The 19387-nt window shown below is 33.4% G+C and overlaps 1 protein-coding gene across 1 annotated transcript; it reads right to left on the bottom strand.

Annotated features, from left to right (window-relative positions):
- Positions 1–11847: 11847 nt before the first annotated feature.
- LOC132634119 (bidirectional sugar transporter N3-like) lies at positions 11848–13896 on the bottom strand. The gene is made up of 6 exons (XM_060350421.1): positions 13752–13896; positions 13381–13417; positions 13077–13287; positions 12799–12960; positions 12566–12685; positions 11848–12449 (listed from the first exon to the last, which is right to left on the bottom strand). The coding sequence occupies exons 1-6, from the start codon at positions 13795–13797 to the stop codon at positions 12144–12146; spliced, it is 882 nt and encodes a 293-aa protein (XP_060206404.1). The 5' UTR covers positions 13798–13896; the 3' UTR covers positions 11848–12143.
- Positions 13897–19387: the final 5491 nt, after the last annotated feature.

Raw genomic sequence — 19387 nt, forward strand, 5'->3', positions numbered from 1 at the left:
AGCTCTTTTGCTAAAAGTGGAAAATAGTCCAAGAATCAAGAGATAACACAAACTAAGAGGGTTGTGACAAGGATGACAACATCTTCTAAACATAAATGATGATTAAGGCCTTAGTTTGGAATATTAGGTCTGTTAACACACAACACGCATTTCAGTGTTATACCTCATTTTTTGTGTATGTTAAAGTTTCGTTTTAAGTCGGGTGTCGTAGGTTTGTATTGAGAATTAATTGGGGAGTTATGTATGAGGCCTATGGGTGTATCTCGGAGATGTATAAGTTCTTAAACATGTTTGGAAAAGAGTATGAAGGTTAGACATTAACAAATCGAAAAGAATACGTTTGATCCATAATTATCCTATTCTTAGAGTTAGGGGTGATCCATTTGATTCATGTTCCATAATGTTATTTTCAGAAAGTCTTTCTTTAGATCCAGTATGGTCTCTAGAATTACTTGTACTTTTATCATGTTTTGCATTACATTGCATTTATATATATACATATGCATATACAGACCTGTGATCCTCCGGTTGGGTCGTGACATTCAGAGACTTATGAATCTACACAGGCAACACCAATACTATGTAGTAGCTCTACTAGGACCTTTTCAAAATTGTAGGCACTTATAGAAGTATAAAAGAAGACTGGGGATAGAGACTGCTATTGCCAACCAGAATGGAAAGTTATGGGGTTTTATTTATGATGCAGTGCAGTGGGAAATATTGATGGACACAGATCAACAAATCACATTGAAACTTAATCATCAAGGCATAAGAAAAGAGTTCATTACAACTTTTGTCTATGCCAAATGTGATGAGGGTGAAAGACAGGACTTGTGGAGCAATATGTATCAAATATCAAGTTCTTTGGAGTTACCATGGATGGTGGATGGAGATTTCAATGTTATTTTATCTGAGGAGGAAAAACTTGGAGGCGTACCAATTACATTGGCTGAATGTGAGGACTTTGCTTATTGCATAAATTCCTGTGAGCCTTTTGATATGGGTTTTAAAGGAAGTTTATACAATTGGTGGAATGGAAGATCAGCAGAGGATTGTATCTTTAGAAGATTGGATAGAATTGTGGTTAACACCCCTTATCAAGATATGCTTCCACAAATTGAAGTCGAGCATCTTACTAGGACAGGATCTAATCATTCCCCCTGTTGCTATCATGTGGTGAAGAAGCTATCATCTTTAAGAAACCATTTAGGTTTCCGAACTTCTGGACTCAACATGAGTCTTTCAGGGAACTGGTTTCACAACACTGGAAAAATGAATTTGTAGGATCTCCATATGTGACCTTTAAGCAGAAATTAAAGAATCTGAAAAGAGCATTATCTTCATGGAGCAGGGAGACCTATGGGGATATTTTCAAGCAAGTATCTATAAGAGAAGAAGTGGTAAGAGTGAAAGAGCAATTGTTTGAAAAAGATTCTAGTATCATCAACAGAATTGTACTCCAAAAAGCTCAAGCTGAGTTGAAGAAATATTTGAGCTTGGAAGAACAATACTGGAAACAAAAAGCTGGCTATAATTGGTATACAGAAGGGGACAAGAATACCAATTTTTTTTCATAATTATGTGACTGGTAGGAGGAAAAAGTTACAATTAAACAAAATTCAGGATGGAAGTGGTAATTGGCTGGAGACTATGGATCTCATATCAGAAGAAGCTGTAATTTCTTTCCAGAAGCAGTTCAGTTAGGATGGGAACACAGAGGATTTTAAGATTCTCTAGCATGTACCTAATATGGTAATACTTGAGCAGAATATTGTACTTTGTTCATATCCCACTAAAGAAGAAGTTAAACAAGCAGTTTTGCGTTAAGGGGAGATAGTGCAAGTGGACCAGATGGTTTTACAGGTATTTTCTATCAACAATGCTGGGAGATAGTTGGAAATGATGTTCATGCAGTAGTATTAGCTTTCTTTGATGATGCAGAACTCCCTAAATCAATCGCTTAAACTAATCTAGTTCTCATGCCCAAAAAACAATCAGTGTAGACCTTTTCAGATATGAGGCCAATCAATCTGTCCAATTTTATTAATAAGGTGATATCTAGGGTAATTCATGATAGGTTGAAAAACATATTACCTACTCTGATTTCTTCAAATCAATAAGGTTTTGTTAAAGGGAGAAGTGTATTTGAGAATATTTTGCTCACTTAGGAGATAGTCTCAGATATCGGATTGACAGGTACGCCAACAAATGTTGTTATTAAATTGGACATGACCAAGGCTTATGATAGAGTTTCATGGAAATATCTTATGCATGTTATGAAATATGAGGTTTGCAGAGCACTTAATCAATTTGATAAGAAGTTTAATAGCCAATAATTGGTATTCTGTTCTTCTTAATGGTCAAGCTACTGGGTTCTTTAGATCTACTACAGGAGTGAAGAAAGGGGACCCTCTATCTCTATCCTTATTTCTATTATCTACTGAGGTGATATCCAGGGCTTTGAATTCACTATTTGAAGACAAAATTGCCAAAGTGGTCCACTCCTATGAATCATCTAGCTTATGATGATGATACCATTATTTTTGCTTCTACAGATGAATATTCTTTAAAGAGCATCATGCAAGTTTTGAACAAATATGAGAAAACTTCTGGACAACTAATCAATAAAGGAAAGAGCTCTTTCTTTAGGTATTCTAAGGTGGGCAACGATTTGATTCAGGCAGTCAAGGACACCACTGTATTTGTTCATGGGAAATTCCCTTTTACATACTTTGGGTGCCCTATTTTCATTCCAAAAAAAAGAAGATTTACTATTTTGATTTTATCAAGAAAGTAAAGGCTAGATTACAATCTTGGAAAGGAAAGTTTTTATCTTTCGGAGGTAAAACAATTTTGATTCAAAGTGTTCTTCAAAGTATGCCCATCCATTTACTATCAGTTCTAGCTCCTCCCAAGTGTGTCATTCATGAACTCTATAAATTATTTGCCAGATATTTTTAGAGTAATAAGGAGGATGGGAAGAGTAGACATTGGGCAACATGGTTTGATGTATGTCTGCCAACACAATAAGGTGGCCTGAGATTTAAATCTCTGTTTGATGTTTTTAATGCTTTCTTTGCTAAGCTATGGTGGTGATTCAGGACAACTACATCATTGTGGACTAATTACATGTGGAATAACTATTGTAAGAAAGTGATACCTACTTTGGTACAATGGAAAGGGAGTACTCAAGTGTGGAAAAAAATGTTGGAAACAAAAGAGACAATTGAGCATGAAATATGGTGGGAAATTCAGGGGGGGGGGGGGGGGGGGTTCTACAAATGTTTGGTATGAAAACTAGACAAAACTAGGAGCATTACACTATCTGGTTCCTATAGAATACCCTCTTAATGAAGAACTGGAGGCTATAGCTAATTTAATAGAAGATGGAGGATGGAAAGAAGAATTGCTACATCAATCTTTTCCAACAGAAATTATGGAGCATATTAAATCTGAGATTCATATAGGACAATTGCAAAGAAATTGGGATAGGTCATGGTGGATGCCCATAAGTACTGAAAAGTTCACATTGAACGGTGCCTGGCATTTACTGAAACACAGGGATCAGGAGCAGAGTGATTTTAAACATTTGTGGATTAAAGGGGTACCTTTCAAAATTTCTTTTTTCCTTTTGAGATTATGGATGTCAAAGCTGCCTACTGCTGATATCTTAATGAAGATGAGGATTTTTATAGTTTCAGGGTGTTATTATTGTCTTATTCCAGAGGAGGAAACTATACAACATCTTTTCTTAACAAGCGGGTTTACTACTAAAGTGTGGAAGGTATTTAGAGATGCAGTGGGCATACAAATCAGTTTGGTTCAGTTGCATCAAGTTCTTAGAACTTGGTGAAAGATTGATTATGGAGAGAAATTCAAACCTATTCTACAGGCTGTTTCAGCTATGATCATTTGGGAGTTATGGAAAAGAAGAAATAAAATTAATCATGGAGGGAAGGTGAGCTTTACAAGGGTAGTATATAAGGTAAACAACAACCTATACTTCCTTGCTAAGTGTAGATACCCATTGGTTAAAAACATTCCTTTCTTATGGCCTGACTTGGTTTCTTTCTTAGAGAACTATAAGCCTATAATAGTTACTAAGGCTGTATGCTACTACCTGAGGACATATGGTATAAATGCAACACTGATAGGATTCTAGAGGGAATCCAGGGTTCAGTTCTTATGATTTTTGTATAAGAGACTGACATGGTGATTTGATAAATGGATAATGCAAGGAAATTGGGTAGAATACTAATGTAGTGGTTGAGGCAAGAGCAATACTGGAGGGATTGATATACTGTGTAGATAAGGACATACATCCTCTGATACTGGAGACCGACTCTATGATGATGAAGAATATCGGGGATGGGAGGTGGGAAGTTCCATGGTGTATTATTATGGAGGTGGACAGAATCAGGAGAATGATAGAGCAATTTAATGTGATAATACAACATGTGTATATGGAAGGCAATATTCTGGCAGATGTTTTAACTAACATAGCTTTTGATTTTGCATGTACATCAAGGTTTAATTCTTTTTCAGAACTGACTAGTGCAGGGAGGAAAATTTTAAATCTTCTCAGAATCAAAAATTCCATGAATACAGGAGATCATGTTGTACATGAATGACTTTGAGTCTCAAATGTTGACAGGACTTCTAATGGTGGTATTAGCTTCGGCTCATCCCATTGAAGAATTGTCAATAAATGAGAAGCAAAGTCAATGTATTAGCAGGGAAGTTGCAGATTACTGGCAAGGGATTCTAATTTCCTAATACTTGACCCTATTCAAGGATTGGGTTTGGGAAATTAGCGATTCACCTGAAAACAATCAGCCAACTACAGAGTAGTCGAAGAAATCACGTCAAATAACCACACAATACCCACAATAATCGTTGAATCGCGGATTTTTACAGTGGGAGATTTATAGATATATCAAACTCCAAATGGCCTTATGAATGAATTTTTCAGCTGGGGGGTCACTAATTCTTATCGACAGAGCAGATCCTTCATTACAGTAGCAAAAAAGGGAAAATCGATGTTTTATGGAACAAAAATTTACCTGGATTGACTAGCTCTGATTCGTCTGAGTTTCAACTCCTTGGATATGGAATCACTGCCGAATAACTAATCCCATCATAACTTGTTTTCAAACCAAACGACCCCTTAATATTTCACTTGATTGTGATTTACAAATTAAAGGGATTAACATATGTATGTACTATAATACTAAAAGGTTTTGCATAAGTTTAAGAGATGTCGAACGCATAATTATTTCCAACTTTTTGAGATGAATCAATTCAAAAGAGATATTGAAAATAAGGAATTGGGTGGCTCCCTGAATGTTTGGAAAAGGTTACCAAGAGCCCAGTTATATTATTGTGTATATAAAAAGGCTGAATCTCCAACCAATCAAAGTTAAGTACTAGTAATAACTTTTAAACAAAAGTTTTTCATCGTCCTTTAGAATTCGAGAAAGTTTGAACCGTCTAGAGAATTAGTTGCACTTTGCCAAAAGTTTATTCGACCCTCTATTACTCGGATATTCGATATTTGACTATTGACAACACAACCTTTTTACTCAATTGAAAGAATCTAGTCCTCATTTGCAAATTATGTCAGTTGGTTCTTCTTTTTGATTTTGACTGAAAAGGTTTAACTTGAACCACTGATATCCCTAGTATTTTTCCAGTAATCATTTGGCTTCTCAGAATCATCTCTAGGAAACCTGTCCGATTATAAGTCCTATCATCAACGTAAGACCTTAGTAGTGAAATAATTTAACAAATTTGTTTGGTCAATTTTCAAAAATATGCTTATTTAAAAGTAATTTTTCTTCAAATAAAGCTTTAAAGAAAAAGTACATTGGAATAATAATAATTTGTATTCGACCAAGTCATTTGAAAAGCATTTTTATCAAAGTAGTTTATGTTTGACCAATCTTTATATAAGTGCTTTTGACTATTAACTTATTAAAAAAGGGATATGTAAAAATTCTATTACGATAATGCTTTCAAATAGATAAATTAATTTTAAATACATAAGAATTCGATTAACTAGTGAAAGACGTTTTTTTGCAGAGGCTGAGATTTTGATAAAACTATAAACCCTTGTATACCACGCATTATAAAGTTACACTTTGTTTAACCAGATTGATTATTCCAAATTCTACTTTATTGTTTTTCCTTTTAATCATATCAAGACAATACTATATTTGAAATTGATATTAGGAGAAGAATTAAAAATAAAACGTTTACCTTAATAACCGAACAAAATATAAGATGAATTTAGCATGGATTGCAACATTATATTTTTCCTTTTTAAATTTTATTTTTCGTAAAAACAAAGAATTGGTGCACCTAAAGTTCAACGTAATCCTAAGAATCACAAGTAGCATTAAAACCTTGTTGGACTTAGTACAATGGAAGTGGACAATATGAATAATGAGGCAAATGGAAATTAGTCCTTCCACTTTCTCTTAGAAAGCGGTTTGTAAATTTATAGTTTATGCACGAGATATATTTTCAAGAAGGGTATGCCATATGTAAATCCCTGTAAAATGAGATAAATGAGGTTTTCTCGTGGATAAACTTACGAAATAGACAATACATATATTTTGCCACCGCAGAAAAGATGGTATTGATTAGTACCATAAAGTGGGCTTTATTCCAATACCTTAACTCATTTGGTACACGCGACTTTATATTTTGTTATATATGACACATAATATCTAATATAATTAAATCTTTTAAATATCAAGTTATATTTCATGTATGTATATGCCAATCGTGAAACAGATTACAATCTAATACTAGTAATTTCATTTTGCACCATCCGGGCGGAGTAAATAGCACAAAACTTTCGCTTTTTATACCTTTTCTTTCTTCTATTTATATGCTCATCTCTCTCCAATAAAATTTCTTGGGAATAATTCATTTGCAATTAATATAAGAATTGACCCTCTTACTTATATTTTTTCTTTGAGAATTTTATTTTGCTATTAATGATTCACTCAAACACCCTGCAGGATGGTCTTTTTTACTCCTTCCGTCCCATATTAGTTTATCACTTTCTCCTTTACACGCTCTTTAAGAAATCATAAATGAAAGTGTATCTTTACTATATTATCATTATCTCTCTCCAATAAATTGCACTCTAATCAATATTAGTTACTTTGAAAAACAATCAATGTTAAAGATAAAATAGGAAAAAATTAATTAATTGTATCTTGGTTTTGTAAATGAACAAGTATTTGGGGATATATTCTTTTAGTAATGTGGCCAATTAATATGAGATGGAGGGAGTATAAGGAATTCAGCATCTCTCGATACATTAAAAAAAGATGTCAGTAGATATTAATCATAAATAGTATCTATTGGAACTATTTGATTTTTTTATTTAATTAAGATAGATGAATTTTAAGGAGTCGCGGGATTAACCAAAAAAGGAAAAAGAGAAAAAGACTCGTGGGCTACCAAAAAGAGGACTAATATATTATTCGTGCTTTTATGGGTCGCTCAGTCTTAAGCATGGAAAGAAAAGCCTATGGGACAACCATTTACCTCGCAAAGAGTCTTTTCCATTCGACTTTAAATGCATTATTTTTGCTCATGAACAACATTCATATGCGAATTTTATTATTCACTTTAAATGTCTTTTAATCCTCCTTATTTATTTTGCACGATTTCAAACCAACTGAATAAAAAAATTATGGAAAAAGAAAGATGGGACGAAGTGGAGACAAGCTTAGATGACAGGAATTCCATTATACTAATAAAATATGTGCAAGATAATGTGGAGACTCCTACACAAGGGCATCTGAAGATATATTACTGGCCTACGTGCTCAAATTTGATGAAACAACATTATCGATAATACGATGAAATCATGTCATAGGACTACTGTATTTACGAATAGTGCATAAAAAAGATACTATTAATTAACTTTAACACAAATGAACTTGGATAAAAATAATATTTTATTGCCACCACAGAAAATGAATAACGGACAGCCGTTTTATGCTTCAAGACAACAATTTTGCCTTTTGACTAAACCTGTTAACCGGTAACCGGACCGGTTAAACCGGAACCGGTAGAACCGGTTAACCGTGTTGTTTATTACCGGTCCGATTCCGATATTTTGGAAACCGGAATCGGTAAAACCGGAACCGGACCGGTTAAACCGGTTTAACCGGTGAAAATTAAAAAAAAAAAAAAAAAAAAAGAGCCGTTGGGCCGCCGCACAGTGTCCGTTAATGGACCGTTGGCAACGGTCCATTTGCAAAAATGGTTGTTGCCAAACGGTCATTTTGTTAATTTTTGGCCCCCAATTTTTTTTTTTTTTTAACACTTTAACCCATCCCCACCCCTATATAAACCCTTCTTCATTTTCATTTTAATTCACACCAATTCACTCTTCTTCATTTTTCTCTCAAATCTCAATCTCTCAATTATAGTTACTTTACAATAATTAGCCACAAAGTCTTATTATAGTTTCAACTTTCAATTATTAATTTTGCAATTATAATATTGCTGGTGGAGTTGGTGATTTTGCAACTATCCGAAGTAGCTTTGGTGGATTTGCAATTCTAGCCGCCTTCACTTTGTTGGAAATTAATCCGGCAATTTGGTACCTTCATTCCAACTCTATCTTTATTTTTCGCAATTTAATTCTAGCAATTTATTTTTCGCAATTTAATTTACTCAATTTAATTTGTTGTAATTTATTTTCTTGTGATTTATTTGATTGTGATTTAAATTAATTCTATTTAATAATGTCTAAGAGATTAAGACGTGGTGCCGGTAGTAGTAGTAGTCGTATTGTTAGGGGTGCGCTTAATGAGGAAACCTTTGTGGAAGAAACACCTAATTTAGGTATTGATGTTGGTGAAAATAATCCACTTTTAGGTCATGAGGCAATGCAACAACATTTTACCGACACTTTTGATGAAGACTTAGATGATGATGATGAAACACAACCCCCCGAAAATCCCATAGGAGATACATGTCCTGCACAATCACATACACAAGACAAACCGCCTAGAACTCGTAAGCCAACAGCTAAAGTTTGGAAATTTATGACTAAGAATAGGGAAAACCAATCAGCTACATGTAACATATGTAGACAAGTATTTAGTTTTAAGCAAAGGAATTGGTAAGGATGGTGGAACGGGTACACTAAATGCTCATATGAGAACCAAACGTATGGATATTTGGGGAGAGCAAACAGGTTCAAATGTGGGGGGGGGGGGGGGGGGGGGGGATTCAAATGACGATAGACCCACGAACCGGTAGAAATTTTAAGTATGACAAGAAAAAAGAACGCGTAGAAATAGCTAAAATGGTAGCTTATGATTGTTTACCATTTTCCTTTCCTAGGGTTTGGGGTTTGTTACTTACATTCAACGTTGTTATAATCCGTTATTTGAGAGTATTCCTAGAAGTACTTGTAGAGCCGATGTTATAGATTTGTTTAAAAAAAATATATATTTTATTTGCGCCGTGTATTTAATTCTTTAAATTGTAATGTTTGTCTTACCGCTGATTTGGGTCTTAGTATTAACCATTTAGATTTTTTAGCTATTACATGTCATTGGATTGATGACAACTGGGTTATGCAAAAAAGAATTATAGCTTTTTTATATGACGAAGGAAAAGGTCGTCACGATGGAAAATTTTTAGCCGATTCAATGTCTACTATTATGAGATTTTTTAACATTTATAGAAAAACACTTTGTATTGCTTTAGATAATGCTTCTAATAATACAAAGGCGATAGGTCTTATAAAAAGAGAACTAAACCCTCCGCTAAGAAATATTTTTCATGTAAGATGTAGTTGTCACATTTTAAATTTAATTGTTAAAGATGGTCTTGCGCATTTTGATGATTCTGTTCAAAAAGTTAGAGATGCGGTTGCGTTTCTTTTTTGTAATGCTAATAGGGCAAGAATTAGAGATTTTAAGAATGCTTGTGTGGAAAATAACCTTAGACCTAAGAAAATTCAAGTAGAAATTGAGACTAGGTGGAACTACACTTACATTATGTTACAACAAGCATATGAGTATAGGATTCCCATACAACAAGTTCACAACAAATATAATACTGATAGTGATGATTGGTTAAATTATGCGCATTGGGAAGATGTTAAAGAATGTGTTGACCTCTTAGAAATTTTTTATAATGCAACTCTTGCTGTTTCTAGACAATTCTATCCCACGGTAACTCAAATTTTAGCCTACTTAGCGGAAATAGCTAGAGTTTTACAAGAGTATAAATATAAATCCGATTATCAAGTGGATATTTATGAAATGATAATCAAATTTAAGAAGTATTTTTTTTCCATCCCAACTTTATTTATATTGGGTTCCCTTTTAAATCCTTGTTTAAAACTGTCTTTTACTAAAAATTTGGTTAGTCAAATTTATACATTTTTAGAAATTGAAGAGGGAGTTCAACCATCTTTAGCTGAAGCCGATCTCGCTATTGATAATGAGTTTAGAAGATTTTTTACTCATTATTATAGTTTGGAAGAACGTGCTACACCCGTTGCTCCACGCCCTACTACTTCTCAGAGTAGCAAAAAGGGCTTCTCGGGTTTAAAAGTTTTACATTCACAACCAACTTCTTCTTCTACTGCAAACTTTGATGAATATAACTTTTATTTGATGCAGCCAAATGTGGATATCAACCAACAAGATGATTTGGACGTCTTAGCATGGTGGAAGAAGTACAAGGCAAGCTATCCGGTACTTTCAAGAATGGCTCGAGATATCCTTACGGTTCAAGTATCAACCGTGACTTCGGAGAGCGCATTTAGCCAAGGAAGACAGCAAATTGGAGACCATAGACATTCATTATCCGGCTTTAGCTTGCAAGTACTAGTGTGCATTCGCGATTGGATTAGATCGGAGCGACGCAACCAAAACTTACAAGCGGAGGAAGGCGAAGAGGAAGAAATTGAAGATTTGATAGCTAGTGGACCGGACCAAATGGAAGACTTTGAAGATATTTCCATGACCGAATATGATGTGGGGGAAATTAACGAAATGGTTCAAAATTGGTGATTTTATTATTCTACTATTTTTGTACAACTCATGTATTATTTGCAAGTTAAAAAAAAATACAACTTGCAAATAAATGTTATCCAAGAATGAATAAAATATATGGCTCATTGAGCTTTCTTCTATTTACTTGTGTTCATATTTTTACTTTTATTAAGTTAGGAATAGACCTAAAATATACTAAGAATATACTTATAATATATATATATATATATATATATATATATAAGTTATATAGTATACTTAAACATATATAAGTATATATAGTATATAAATATATATAGTAAGTATATATAGTATATATATTAAGTATATAAGTATATACTTATAGTATATAAATATATATAGTGTATAGTATATAAATATATATAGTATATATATTAAGTATATATAGTATATAGTATATAAGTATATATAGTATATATAGTATATATATTAAGTATATATATATAGTATATAAGTATATATAGTATATATAGTATATATAGTATATATATTAAGTATATATATATAGTATATAAGTATATATAGTATATATAGTATATAAATATATATAGTATATATATAAGTATATAGTACATATATATAGTATATATATTAAGTTATACATATATATAAGTATATTAAGTTATACATATATATGTATACGAAAAGCACTATTCTGTATTGTTGACTTGCTATTAGCCTGTTAGTCAGTAAATATTTAAACTTTAATTATAAAGTTGTATAACATATGTAAATATACCTACAATATACTAATAAATACTAATATATATATATATATATATATATATAATACAAAAAACAAAAAAAAAAAGGTTTTAACCACTCCAAACCGGACCGGTTCCGGTTTGGAGTTTCAAATCGGTAAACCGGAACCGGTTAACCGGTTCCGGTTTTTTAACCGAAACCGGCCGGTTCCCTAACCGGTTACCGGTCCGGTTCCGGTTGGAACCGGTTGCCAGGCTTACTTTTGACTAATCTAGCTTAAAAGCTAAATACTACGATAAAACGAAATAATGAGCTAAGAATAAACTTGTGTACAAACCCATTAGCCATTAGAAGTTAGGAAAGAGTAAATTCTTAGGCTTCTACAGTTTGCAGCTTGGAAGTATCCTCAACTTTAGCTGATGCACATGTAGTGTCCTGCAGACACGAAGCAACGCCAATTTTTCCCGAGGAAATTAGTGAACCAAGCTTCACTATGTCAATAATCTGTTCCTCTGTGAGTTCTGGAAACTTCTTAGTTTTCTCATCCAAGAAAATGACTGCAGGCTTTTGTATCTCTGAAAGTTTCTGTTCTTTTATTATAGCCTTCTCTTTTTTATTGTAAATTACATAGAGTACCATTTGAAGAATTCCTAGGATGAATCCCAATACATTTGGAATCTACAATGACAAAAGTGAAAGTAATTACACACACAAACGATAAGATTCAACATATTTTATGTAAAATGTATAGACACATGCAAGTATGGAGTATATATGATGCTCGGACAACTTACAGCAATGTTAATGTCTTTTACGAGAAGACCATAAAAGAACCACATGACAGCACTTAAGGTGAGAAAAAGGGACAGAAGTAATGGCATGTATTCCACACTCTTTGTTTTGATTACTTGTCTCTGCATTATATAAGAAAAATTATAAGCATTGGTATCTTAATTGATGGAGAAACAGGGGAATCAATGAAGAGTAATTCTTGATGTTCATGAATTAATTGCACATAAAAGCTTACCACTATGCCTAAGGGTGCTACAAACACACATAAGGAAAACACAAGGCAAATCCATCCAATCGCTTGCCCACGAGCAGCACCTTTGAATAGAAATTGGGTGCCCAGAACAATAACACCAAAGCCACCCACCACTGATATTAGGAGCATCTTTATTGTTTGGACCTGCATTAATTTAATTATTAATATTAGACTTATATTTAGGCAGAGGAAATGAAGTAAAAAAAACTCCTTTGTAAAAGATATTACTTATAAGTACTAAATTTCTTGTAAAAACTTACCCTGACATTTTTTGGTGCGTAGAAAAGGTAGAAACCAATGTAGATAATTTCAATGAAGACACCAAAGGAGTTTATAGTGATGATAAGGGTAGTGTTTGTCTTGAGAAATGCATAGTAAATCCAAAGCATGGAACTGAAGAGAGCAACCACATATGGAATTGATTGATACCCTTCTGTTGATTTCTTCTTGTAAATTTTATAAAATGTGGGACTGCATATGTGTAAGTGTATTACTTTCAGATCATGATCATAAGCATAATAAATTAGTGAAAGCTCTTAAGGATACAAGAAAACGGATACTCACATTGGAGAAAGGAACACAATGAACGAGACGATGTTACCTGCAAATTGCAAAAGAAAAAGAGAAAAGACGAATTGCGATTAAACTCAAGAGTAATAACGAAGAATGGTGAGTGCAAATGATTAAACAAATGTTAGGTGAATTATTGAGGATAAGCTAGTACGATAAATTTAATTACTGTCGTAAATTGCACATCATGATGTACATCAAATATCTATGCACATTAGGGAAGACCTAATAGTATGGTTAAATCTCAAGTATTATTTTCCTCAAACATAGACAGAGTGGGTTAATTAGCTAGTATTAGAAGGGGCTTTTGATATTTCAAAATATCCAATAGACTTTTCGCGAGGAGGAAAAAGAAGTTAATTTACCAAGGACACCAAAACCAAAAGCCCAATGATATGCAGAGAAAGCCATATCTTTTTGTTTATGTTTCTAGCAAGAAATTTCAATCTCTTGCACTCTCTCTATAGCTAACCCACAGAGAAGTGCTAAGAGTTGCAAAAGACTAGCAAGTTTTACTTGACCGTGAAATGAGGAGAGCTTGGTCGACATATTTATATAGGCAGGGGGTGGGAAAGTTGGTGCAACAGTGGAAGAACTTTTGTACTGCAGTACTCCTATATTTTATTGGGGCAAATATTCTATTCTAAAATGGAAAAAGAGCACTTTGAAGAATGAGGGTGCAATGGCAAAAGTCAATTTGGACTACATATGCCTGAAACCCAATAATTGGTGGAAGCTTTAGATGAGCTAAAATGGAACATGTTAAAAATGATCCGCCAATGAACATATTCCCAATCCAATCTGGACAAGTTTTAAGGCGTACAGATTGAATTGGTTATACTTTCATGAGCTATATTTGACACCTTACATGTACACATAGGGTTGTACAAAGAAAACCGACAAATCACGCCAAATCGATAATCCGAGTCAAATTAAGAAATAAAATCCGACTAGTGATTTGGTTTGGTTTGACTTGATTTGGTATTGAAAAAAATCCGACCATAAAATTTTAACTAAAAGAAGTCAAACCAAACCAACCCGACAATACATATATACAATTTTAACAATATTTTATACATAGAAATATTAATTTGTATTGATAAATATTTCTTAAATGTTTTCATAGTTTTTGTCTTTAAACATATTATTTCAAGTTGGACTCAGAATTTGAATGACCCAATAAGGTTTGTAACTCATAGATATTATTATTAACAACTCTAATAAAGTTCAAACCAACACCAAATCAATACTAATGCTAACAAAAGAAATTCAATTCTATCACTAAGAATGACAATATATTGGATATTTATTCTTTAGTTTTTGCATTGGCTTAGGCAGTGAAAGTACATACTTTATTTTCTTTATTTTGTCATGTAATTAATATACTACTTACTTATCAGCCGTACTTATTTTAGCATGACTTAGTATTTTTAGATTATGATCATTTTCATTATGACTTGGTAATTAGCACTATTTATTTTATGCGATCTCATTATCTTTTTTGTTGAATATTTTATTACAATGTCATCACTCATCTCACATTTTGTGTTATTTTCTTAAGAAACACCTTAATTATATAGTTGTATCTTACTATGACTAAAGAAATATTTGAAGTAAAAATTATATGTTTATACAAAGATATTTCTAAAAAAATCCGAAAAAACTGAAAAGCCCGAGAAAATCCGAAGTTGAAAAACCCGACATAAGTTGATTTGGTTTAGTTTATATATTTTCAAACCCGACACAATTAATTTAGTTTGGTACTTAAAAAATCCGAACTAACCCGATTCATGTACACCGCTACGTACACATATGTTTTTCTATGCATGAAATGGTTCAAATTATGTTGAATCAAAGAAAGGGATGCATGGTTCAAATTGACAGAAGTACAGAATTTGAGTTTATTAATTTTGTTTCGCTCAATAGCTTTTGTTGGTAGGTACTAATTTGCGCTCTTATACAAAAGTTATTGAAATATCTTACTATCATATACTCATTGGCAGTGCTTTAGTCGACGTTACGTTTCCATACTTCTTTACTTGCCCTACCGTCCTCCTTTTTAATTTCTTTACTGTTCTCCCAAATTCAATTAACCACACACTACATATATGCTCGTGATTTTAAAGCCTTTTCCAATGATTGCATCCCAGATGTTTCCTACCATCTTCTCTCCTCTTACTTTATTTAAACCAATATCTTTTTCTTGGATGTACCATGCATAAAGGACATTGGTACCACTTTGAACGTTCTTGCTTTAATCTTTGTCGTTTAATAACACTTGCCTGGTGTTGGTTTCATGATCAAAAATGAAAAAGATGTTATGGTGCTTAAAAGGTCCTAATTTTTATAAAGTAAGATTAAATAATTGAGAGATGGAGAACCAAGGTGCATCTCCTTTCTTCTAAATTGAGTGGTAAGACTCTAATTTCTCTTACTCATGTTAATTATGGTCCTTTCCGCTAAAAGTTAAATAAGGTTTTACAGAGCTATATGTCATTTTAAAATCGAGACAACTTCTAGCTCTCTCATTGGATGTAGGTTACCGAGTATTTCAAATTAAAAGTGCATGAGTCAAACATCGTTAAAAATGATTTGGTTAATAGAACTAAATAATTTACTGATAAACATCGTGTTTCCAATTCTTATTATGATGCCCAAAGAAATTATTGACTCGTTTAGAAGATGGTAACAAGGTAATATATATTAAGTGGAACGTCATGAGGATCATTTTATTACTCCCTCTATCCCATATTAGTTGACCTGTTTCGCTTTTTGAGAGTCAAATTAACTAATCTTCAGAGCTAAATTTGATTAGATAAATTTAATAATTTAAAACTATAATGTAGATATTACAAAACTACACAAAAAATACTACAAGTTGTAATTTTTCTCACATTAACGCGGTAAAAAAATATATTTCAAAATGTTGGTAAAAATTTATATAGTTTGACTTTTAAAAAAGGAAAGTGGACAAGTAATATGAGACCGAAAAAAAAGTACATAAAAGACTAAAGACCTCATGATTTAAGTTTGGAATAATATGTTTTGGTCATTAATTTACATGAGATTGACCAACCTTAAGTTAGGCACAAGTCTATAGCCGCAAAATTTGGACCACTCTGTGTTTCTGTGAAATAGAACCCTCGTTAATTTGCACGCTTAAGAAGGTGAGATTCGTCAAAGAAACCAAGAATCTAGGTTATGTTATACCCTAAGCAACGTGACCTAAGTAAGGTAGGCATTAAACAATATGAAAAAATTGGGTAAACATATTAATTAGCGCCATAGCCGCTAATTCAACCTGAGTCACAACTTAATATTAGTTTGTTATTTGTAGTTTAATTTATCATAACATTAATAAATATTATAATTTTACGGCACAAATTCTGACATATATTATTGAAAGGCAAATATCATATATTTGGAAATTAACGTCAAGGTCTTTTTCGAAACAAACTTTTAACGAAAGGCATGAATGAATAGATTTGTGAAGTTCAAAAGCAATTTTAAACTTCGCTAATTAAAATTTTTAGGTTATAAGTGTGGCAGGTTGCAAAGTTCAAGGGCAAAAGCAATAAAAATTCTTCAGGTTTAGTTTGCTATTGCCTTAAGTTTGGGTTGAATATGCTCAATTTCTTTTACTCGGGCATCATCTATCCTCGAATCACTCTTTAGGTAAGAAAAATGAAATCATGAATCTTTTGATGAGCACATTAATGTATTCGAAATTTCAAATCCCAAATATAAGTGAGAAAATTAAACAATTACATTATTTGTGAAATAAATACGATACTAATGAGGAAAAATAAAAGGAACAAGTAATCTTTGTTGGTTGGATCTTGCCTAGTTTATTGACTACGGAGTTCTTTACCTTACAAGTTTCTCCATGCAAAAAACATAAAATGCAAACTCATCCCCAAGTAGAAAGAAGAAAGCGAAATGCGGGAAATTACATTCACTTAATGATCTTGAAAATGAATGATATTGAATTTTTGACCCTTTTTCAAGGCTAAAAGTCAAATGGGAAATATTACGGATGCCCCCTCAAATAAAAAAAATTACCCGACCATAACCCATTATTTTCGTGCCCCCAGAAAAAATTAAAAATATTTACCTGAGATGCTCCTCAGTTATGATATCAACAGGGTATATAAATATACTGATATGGTATCATGGAAGATGCTTTAGTCCTTCTCTTAGTCCTCTATGATACCATCATGGTATATAAATATACTGAGATGGTATCATGGAAGATGCTTCAGTCCTTCTCTTAGTCCTTCATAATACCATCATGGTATATAAATATACTGAGACGGTATTATGAATGATCACATTCATTTATTAAAAATGACACACTTTTTTTGAAAAAAAAAAAAAACACTATGATACCATCGTCTCATATACATATACTGTGATGGTATCATGAAAGACTGCTTCATTCCTTCAATCAGATACTCTAAGGACCATGGTACCATTATGGCATATAAATATACGGAGATGGTATCATGGTGGACTGTTTCAGTCCTTCTCTTAGTCCTCTATGATATCATCGTGATATATAAATATACTGTGATGGTATCACGGAGAGGAGGGGGTTTCACTACTAAAAAATTGCCAAAAACCGACGGCCCGCGTCGATTTTTCATTGAAACCGACGGAAAAGCGACCCAACACGGTCCGTCGATTTTCATAGCATTGCTTTCTGAAAACTGACGGACTGTGTCGCTTACGTTAGATGATTTATATAAAAGTAAATTCAAGTTATGAAATTTATAATAAGATGCATATGTTAAACTCTCTAAACATAGTCTGTCGAGTATCATATGGAGTTTCACCCCATGTAGTATAAAACCGATCGCCATAAAGCCTCCGGACAACATCCAGTATGGCTTTTGTAGTTTCGTGATCTGGATAGTACCTGCAGTTAAAAATTTCAACGCATATAAGATTAAGATGATTTTTTTTAGGAAAACTTAATAAAAGACAATCTTACCCAGCTCCCTCAACCACAATGAAAACCTGACCCATCGAATCTGTATCTCCCGGTTGTAGACCGTGATATTCTGGTGCCTGTACAAGTACCGATGCAGCTCAGAGCTGGTGTGGATGGTTGTGGCTCAGGCTCAGAGCTACTATCTTTATGGCACAAATTAGATACACTGGGAGATGTACCACGTGGAGAAGGAGAATGAGACAAAGTGCCCGATGTGCTAGGAGATAAGCCCCGTGGTGGGCACTATATAGGTGTGGGTATAAAAGTAGGATGGGTAAATGAAGGCGGCTGAGGTGGTGCTGCCTGGAAGACCCACTAACCAGACTGGGGCTGCATAGTAGAACTAGACATAAAAAAAAAAAAAAGGCGAAGTAGAGTGCATATGTGGAGCGGAGGAAATGGACTTGCTACTAGTAGCTGTAGGATCTATAGGTCTCTTATCTTTTTTTCTACTAGTACCTCGACCCCTACCTTGATCACTACCACCTGATGACATCTGCATACAAATATAGTCAGTATAAATAAGCAGAGTATGGTGTGAAACCATCCGCACACAAACCCAAACGAATGTTTCTTGTTTCACTAACAAAATCGGGATAAGTTCTATCAAAATGTTTCCACGCTTCTCCATCCGATGGATGACACATAACACCAGGTGTCCTTCTATTTTCTTTGTGCCATCTTATGTGAGGAGCAGAAATTGGCAATGCAAACAACCTCTTTAACCTAGGTATAATTAGTAAATAATGCATCGCCTTAATTGGAACCATCGTCCCACTAGGTGTCCTCCTATAACGCGCATGTCCACATAATTTACATTCATTTAAATCAGTATCTTGCTTATAGAACAACATACAACTGTTTCCACAACAATGAATTATATCATACGACAATCCTAATTTGGAAACCAATCTATTTGCTTGATAGTAACTCTTAGGTATGTCGAATTCCGGACTAACTAGTTCCCCACAAGCTTAAGCATTGAGTCCATAACAGCTTCAGCAACAA

This window comes from Lycium barbarum, chromosome 3 (assembly GCF_019175385.1).
Source record: "Lycium barbarum isolate Lr01 chromosome 3, ASM1917538v2, whole genome shotgun sequence".
NCBI lineage: Eukaryota > Viridiplantae > Streptophyta > Magnoliopsida > Solanales > Solanaceae > Lycium > Lycium barbarum.